The sequence below is a fragment of the Hippocampus zosterae genome, chromosome 8 (assembly GCF_025434085.1).
Source record: "Hippocampus zosterae strain Florida chromosome 8, ASM2543408v3, whole genome shotgun sequence".
Classification (NCBI taxonomy): domain Eukaryota; kingdom Metazoa; phylum Chordata; class Actinopteri; order Syngnathiformes; family Syngnathidae; genus Hippocampus; species Hippocampus zosterae.
This window is the reverse complement of record NC_067458.1, coordinates 16,760,437-16,768,478: the sequence shown is the minus strand read 5'-3', so window position 1 is coordinate 16,768,478 and position 8,042 is coordinate 16,760,437. Positions and strand designations below refer to the sequence as shown.

The following is an 8,042-nucleotide window of genomic DNA, read 5'->3' as shown; positions in this document are numbered from 1 at the left end:
TTCCTATATAAAAGACTTACGAGCATTATATTTTGAGCAATATTATGGCGCCATCTCCTGGCAAATTAACCCAACCATCTATCTATCTATCTATCTATCTATCTATCTATCTATCTATCTATCTATCTATCTATCTATCTATCTATCTATCTATCTATCTATCTATCTATCTATCTATCTATCTATCTATCTATCTATCTATCTATCTATCTATCTGTCTGTCTGTTTGTCTGTCTGTCTGTCTGTCAAAATAAGATTACATCAGCAATAAAGCGGTCATCGTCAATGTTAAAGGTCCGTGGGAGAAATTGGATATTAGACAAAACGAGTAGAAGTCAAGATCATGAAATAGAACTTTTTTTAAGCAAGCAAGCTATCGGAAACACGCATCAGTCTTTCCACTTTAGAGACTACATTACCCAGCACAGTTACGGTGCCGCAAGTAATTGTGGGTAGATTACCAACGTCCTTGTCCACCAAACGCACACCATCTGCCTGGACGCAAGGAATTTTGGGGAGTCCCTGTCAGTTACTCCTACTTGAACTAAGTCTGAATTTTCCAACATGATGGCAGCAAGATTTCTCCGCCGTTCACTCCCCGTGCTCAGGCAAGCGCGTTGCTACGCCGAGGCCACCACCGGCGCCCCGCAGATGTCCTTCACATTTGCTTCTCCGACTCAGGTAGCCACGGCGCTGGGAATGCTAAGCAGGCCTAACTAGCGTTAGCTAAACTGTTTGCTCAATTTGCGCCTAAAATGCATTGTCGGACTTTGTTAAAAATCATTCGAAAGTGTATGTCAATTGATGATTTTGCTTTGTCCGAGTTCGGGTTTATCGGTTATTGCACAATTTGAGTGCTGGAAATGTTTTACATTCATGAGCTAGCAATGCTTGCTGTCATTCATTTCTAGTTGACCTGCAATGTAATTGATTCCAACGGTGTTAACTAAACAAAAAAGTTTCTCGTGTAAATGACATGCCTACTATTGCACATGCATTTTTAAAATTATATGGCGCTAACTCGATATGTTTACTGAACTCCGACTGAATTGTGTCATGATAGCCGTGCAACCTTGGGTTGCACACAGTGGACACTTGGGAGTATGAAATGTCACCCCTGAAACGACAGCGATTGTTTTGAACCGTATCCGAGGTGAGGAACTATGTTTGGAAAACACCTTAAGAATAATTCACTCCCAAATTTATTTAGAATTTCCAATACAGTCATGCCTAGATATAACGCAAAGCTACTATCTCAAACCACTGCAATAAAAGGTCAAACTAATTGTACAGCAATACCATTAAAGTTAAATGCTTCCAGGTTACTTTTTTGAAAACCGCTCTGGAAGTGCAAGGATGCTGGTGTCTATGTTGCTTCTTAGCAACACATAAACGTGTCAGCCGCTCCTTTCCTGTTTTCAATTTCTTACATTGTTGGCTCAATGATGCATAGGTACCGGTACTCTAATTAAAAAAAAAGGATATCGTAAATGACTGTCTTTTGTTGGACCTTTACGCTGAGCAGGTGGCTGTTAAAAGCTCAGAAGGTGTTGACTTCCACCACTGCCATTAGCAGTCCAGATCTTTTTCTGCAGATGTTTACTGACCTGCTTTTTTGGGGATACCACACAAAAAGCCTCCTCATCTCCTTGTAGGACCTTTTATAGGAATCATATTCATCTTAGAAGGAGCAGAGCATTTGGGTGGCATCTTTGGCTACTGCACTAAAAGCACAAACATATGCATGTAGGCATGAGGTTTTAGTCATTGTAGAGAAAACAACAGGTCCGAAATAGGTTGGTTCATGAAATAGCAAGGGCTTACTTTTGTGAAACAACTCCAACGTGGACAATAATTCCCATAATATGTTTGTCATATTTGCAGGTTTTCTTCAAAGAGGCCAGCGTGAAGCAAGTGGATGTGCCCACACTCACTGGTGCATTTGGTATCCTCCCCGCCCACGTGCCCACCTTGCAGGTGCTCCGGCCCGGTGTCGTCACGGTCTTCAATGATGATGGCTCCGCTGCTAAATACTTTGGTAAGTCTGACATGGCATATAACGGCCAACTCAACCACCCCTGAATGCGCTGTAATGTGTAGGTTATTTGGTCTGATAAATACATTCCTCCTGATATGTCACCTAGTGAGCAGTGGGTCCATAACTGTCAACGCCGATTCTTCAGTGCAACTGCTCGCTGAGGAGGCTGTACCGCTGGACCAGCTGGACATGGCTGTGAGTTAAAAAAAAAAAGTCCAATTTGGGTACTGCTTGCTGTGATGCCATTTGGTGCATCCATTCTGAAAAACGTTTTGAGTTCCACAGTGGAATCAGCATGGAGTCGAAAATGGAGGAATCAATAATTAATGGTATCCCCACATCTTTGGCACATAAGAAAAATTACTAAATGTGGCGTGGTTTAAAAAAAAAGGTCTCCCCCCTTTTTAAGTAAGTTTAGGGCTTTCTGTTAGAACAGTGACACATACATATTGCCTAGCTGAGACCGACTTAATGTCCGAACCAGTGACAAAAGGCACAAAGCTACTTCCTGTTTGATCGCTTGATTAACCATCACCAAGTACAGGCAAGCTTACACCATTCTGCACTGTATTCCGCAGTGGACACTTTGCAAAAAAAGTACAGTATGTTAATAACCTTTATAATTGAATTGTGAAGCTTAGAGGCAAGGTCAATCGATAAATATTTTACTTATCCCAGCTGGGGGAGTTAGATTGTCATCACCCCTAAAAAATTACAGGGGTCTTTCAGTTTAGGACAGTGTTGTGTCCCCACGATAGTGACACAACCCCAATTTGTACCTACGTTTTAACACGTCCTATTCTATCACTAACCTACTCATGCAGTTGGTAAGTCAGATGAATGTAAAATATTTGTATAAATTTTTTTGCCTTCTAATGTGCCACGGCACAAATGAGAATGTTGCACATGGTTCATAAATAACCTCAAGCCTCATTGCAGGACAGTTGTAAATGAACAGGGTATGTCCTTAACTGGCTGCCATATACAGTGGTAGAATGAAAACCCCACATGATGCACTATTTGGAGTGGGACCCACATTTTTGGGTTCCAAATATGACCCAAAGTTAAGTATTCGCATATGAGAGGAGATCGTAACGCAGCATGAATAACAAAGCACATTAAAAACACTTTAAATCACAAATGACAAGCATATTGCTAACATGTAATTATACATCTTCAGTCAGTGATGCTCCTTGTCAAGCATCATAAACAGATGGACTCAAATTTACAACGCCAGTCGTGCAAAGGTCCAAAGAAGTCCTTTTTTTTCTTCAAATGTTGGAAGTTGAGATTCCCATCCAAATGTTTACAACCCTGGCAAATCAGAAGCACGATACTCCCGTGCTAAACATGGTTTGACAGGAGTAAGAGTTGTGCTCAGTCATCCATGTGACGACTGGTATCATCTCCAGCTGTAATGTGGAAGCAATAGCCACTAATATAGACAACAAAGAATTTACTGTTGGGGTTTTCCTAGATCTAAAAAAAGCTTTTGTCACAATAGATCACAGTATATTATTGAAAAAACTAGAAAGATATGGCATTAGAGGTGTAGCTTATAAATGGATAAAAAGTTATTTAGAAAACAGATATCAGTACGTGCAGCTCAACAATAAAAAAACGAATCAACTGAAAATCACTCGGGGAGTTCCTCAGGGGTCAGTGCTTGGTCCAAAACTACTCATCTTATGTATAAATGATATCTGCAAGGTCTCAAAACAATTTAAATGTGTCCTATTTGCTGATGATACAACTTTCTACTGTTCTGGAATAAATCTGAAACAGCTCCTGACAACTGTAGAAAACGAATTAAACAAATTAAAAAACTGGTTCGACAGAAATAAATTGTCACTTAACCTGAAAAAAATCAAAGTTAATCGTTTTTGGCACAAGACCAATCAAACGCAAGCTAAAATTATGGTAAACTCAATTGAGATAGAAAGAGCGTATGAAACCAAGTTTCTCGGATTAGTAATGGACTCAAAACTATGTTGGAAGCCACATATCGAAAACGTAAAAAGAAAAATAGCTAAAACCTTAGGGATCCTCTACAAAACCTTTGTACACATTATACACTTCATTATTATTACCATGTATGACCTACTGTGTGGAAATATGGGGAAATGCCTGCAAAACAAACACACTCCCTATTCTAAAACTACAAAAAAAAAGCAATTCGAATTATTAATAGATCAAAATATACGGAACCCACAAATCCACTATTTATCAAATTAAATACGATGAAATTTTATTGCCTGGTTGACTTTAACATCGCCCGATTAATGTACAAAGCACACAATAACCTGCTCTGCCAAAACATTCAGAAGTTTTTCAAAATTCGAGAAAGCAGCTATGATTTAAGAGGTACCAACTTATTAAAAAAAACTAAAAACAAGAACAAACATCAAGCAAAGAAGTGTATCAATCAAAGGTGTTAGTCTGTGGAATAATCTCGAAACGGACCTGAAAATGAGTAAATCGCTTGCTGGGTTCAAAAACAAATTCAAAAAAATAGTACAAACAACCTACATCAATCAGAGTTAAAATGATAAATTCAAAACATTAAATATAATGATAAATCAGAACTAAATTGATAAATAGAGAAAGGTATTGAAATATCCATTATGAATACAAGAGAAAATTGACAAGTGTGCCAGGGTGCGGATGTATATAATCCCGATACAAACCAAAACTTGTAAAAATGTAACGGTTAAGTGTAAAGTATGAGCCTTAATGGAGACTTCTTTCTTCTTACTTTTTTCTTTTCTGATTGATATAAAAATTATTTAGTAGATATAAACACATAACGGGGTAGGACGAGATACGTTTTTTACTTCTTCCTACTCCCTTGAACAGAATAACTGTTGAATGAAGACTGATTTATTTCTTTTTACTTTTTTATCTACCTTATTTTCTGTCAAATTATTACTGTGTATGTTTTATGTTCAATAAACAAACAAACATGATAGCAGAACCTTTTCTACTTAAAATGAGTCGGCATATTTGCCAGTAACTTCTGTTGCCTAAACTTTCAGAAACGCTAAGAACAATATGCTGTCGGCTGAAATGAAGCTGACCAATCTGCGGCAACAGCTTGCATGACGTCAAGCACTGAGAGGGCTCAATGTCCAAAATCTGTGCAGTATTTGAGAAATTTCCATGATAGTTTGGGTCCAACTCCAAATTTTCCAGGCTTTAAGGTGGTCGGGAGTTCAGCCTCAAGTTCATTTACAAGCACCAACTAAAAACTGTTGTCATGGTGTTCAGACGTAGTGCAGATGAAGTTGAACAGTCTGACTGTATGTGGAAAACTGCTTGCTTGCTTCCAGGAAAAAGGGTGTCCAGTGCAAGCAAGTCGGTTTCTGTTGTGGATGTGGTTTGTTTTAATGAGATTTGAAAGCTGGGGGTTTCTTCATCGACTGGATGATGTTGAAGGGTTGATAATTCCAGCCGTTTCCCCCGGCGCATCTCCCAGCAGGGCCGTGCTCTTTGTCGAGAGAAAGCAGTCTTTGAACCCCTGGCAAGATTTCTAATTACCTCCCGTTTTGATTTGCCAAGCCGTCGGTGACGACCCATCGGGCCGTCCTCGCAGTTGAACTTGACCATTTAAATGTCAGGCCTGTTAATGCGTCACCACGCTCTCAACATTGCCCCGTTTGTGACCTTGGCCAACGGCACTGTCAACTTGACTCCTAAAGGACTAAATGAGCTTTATTTAATTTTTTTGTTTTGTTCTTATTTTTTCACACCCCCTCCTCCTCCTCCGAGTGTGCGGCAACAATACCGACAACGAGGCCACGCTGCTAATAAGGAGGAAAAGGTCACTCACTGTTGAGCTATAGCAGATGTGTCAAATCCCCACTGGGAGACCTTTAACTTCCAGCCATCTTTGGCATTTCTACTTTCTAATCGCCACTGTGACAAATTGAGCTTTCAGAGCAAATGCGGCGGCTCTGATTTTTCTCTCCCGACTTCCAACACGAGTTGCTGCCTGGTTCTGCTACTTTTGAACTTGATCGGTTGTACACATTTGACCTGTGTGACGTCCGCCGAGATTTGCTTGTATTTTTGATGGGTAGGTATTCTTTCATACATTTTCCTGTTGAATCCTGAGGCGAAGTGTTGCATATCCCTGTCGAATCTTATCGCATTATATAATAACGTAGCCATCCTATTCTAATCCCGTATCCCTGTTTGTCACGTTCATGTACGTTATATGCCAATCCAAAATATATTCTGCATCTGGATGAAGTGCTTCATCCTTTTCGCAAATAATATCCTCAAGCGGGGGTCACCAACCTTTTCTAAATGCGAGAGGTACTTTATGATTGATGATATCAGTGAAGACACTGATTATGTTATGTCACAAGCTAGGAAACGGATAAATGTATGGAAATGACATCACAGTTGCTCAGGTCGTTTGATCATTTACAGCTCGGCTTGACCGACGACCTGCGATTAATTGTTACTTGAGCCCTGAGCAACTGTGATGTCATTTTCAGTCGAGACGGAGTAGCAAAATGGCCGCCACAGAGATGGATACAAATGGGTGGATTGTCCTGCTTCATTCATACTCCACAAAGACAATCATAATCAGGACGCCGTTTTCAGACGACTGGCGCCTCACAGAGCATATTTGTTGTGAAGAACATTTTTGACTTCACTTCCCCTTTAAACCTTGACGGACGTGCTTTGGTGCCTCATGTGGATGTTTCAGTTCGTTGACCAACTGCGCAGTGGAGATCTCGTGTATCCAAATTTGAAAATGAATGATTGTTCTTCTTCCCTCGACTGTATATCACTCTGCACAGTATTTGTCAATTATCTTTGTCTCATTCCCTTTCAACTCAGCGTTCTTGCCCCTCCACAGGCTGCCAAGGCCAACCTGGAGAAGGCCCAGGCCGACCTGGCCGGTACGTCCGACGAGATGGCGAGGGCAGAGGTTCAAGTCAGCATAGATGCCAACGAGGCCATCGTCAAGGCGTTGGAATAGAGCTCCCCCGCGTGGTGTGGCCCAACACCAGTTCATTTGTATGCCGTAGAAAAATACCCGCAAGTTGATTCGTCCTCGCCAGCCACTTCATTCGGTGTGCCTTGCAAGAGGCGAAAGCAAAATCCCACCGGCGTGCCCCGTGAACAAAAACACGCACGAGGCAAGCGGCCCGTCGCGATATTTCGTATTTGGTCCGCACGTGATGCGGAAAGAAGTCAATAAGTCATCAATTGGATTTGCCCTAACAACAATAATGCAAACAAATAGACGGGTAGACCCTTTCTTTCCACTGCTCAATTTTGGTGAGGTTGTCAGAACCGTAGCTTTGGCTTCTCTTTCTTTGTCAAAAGTTTGACGGTCAGCAGTTCACCACGATGAAGTGTACGAGCCCAACTGTGGTGAGTTATTGCTGTTCGCTGGACTGATTGGACCAGTCATAATTACCCAATGTAGTGGCTCGTGGGCTATTTGACAGCTCATCAATCATCCGTCACTTGATTTTTGTGTTTGTTGCAACTCAAGACCTTTTCTTTCTTTCTTTGCTCTTCCAGGTTATCTTTTCTTTTGGTGGAACACACATTCAGCATTTCCAGCTGCCCTGTGGGTGCCATGCTCGCTCTGTACAGTGGACGAAAAAAAAAGAACAAAAACAGAATAAATTTATTTGAAAATATCTGTTGACCTTTGCCTGCTTTTTTTGTATTCAACTTCATCCTCCGCCATTTCTAAAACTTGGCGCTGTGCGGCCTCTTGGTGGCAGCAGATATCAGCTATCTGGGATTGATTCAAGTACTCCACTGTGTCAAATCATCCTATTATTTAACTGACCTTTTAAACATCACTTCAAGGAAATAAAGTACCACATACAACTGCTTTGAGATGAGATAACAATCTGTTTGCTATGAGCGATGACCCCTGGGTTTTGCTCATCAAGCTGGAAAAAGACGCCCATTATTGTGCTCCACCGGGACCTTTTTCGGTTTCATAACCAACTTGAAGCTTCATTTCATT

The 8,042-nt window shown here is 40.9% G+C and overlaps 2 protein-coding genes across 3 annotated transcripts in view; both read left to right on the top strand.

The window, feature by feature from the left end:
- The window catches only part of midn (midnolin), a 173,713-nt gene that overhangs the window by 122,580 nt on the left and 43,091 nt on the right, over positions 1 to 8,042 (top strand). The gene's annotated exons all lie outside the window — the stretch shown is intronic.
- atp5f1d (ATP synthase F1 subunit delta) lies at positions 438 to 7,704 on the top strand. Of its 2 annotated transcripts, none has more exons than XM_052072917.1 (5): positions 438 to 681; positions 1,885 to 2,038; positions 2,145 to 2,233; positions 6,909 to 7,045; positions 7,583 to 7,704. In XM_052072917.1, the coding sequence occupies exons 1-4, from the start codon at positions 565 to 567 to the stop codon at positions 7,029 to 7,031; spliced, it is 483 nt and encodes a 160-aa protein (XP_051928877.1). In that variant the 5' UTR covers positions 438 to 564; the 3' UTR covers positions 7,032 to 7,045; positions 7,583 to 7,704. The 2 variants fall into 2 exon arrangements, with proteins under 2 accessions (XP_051928877.1, XP_051928876.1); XM_052072916.1 differs by having other exon boundaries at positions 439 to 681; positions 6,909 to 7,069.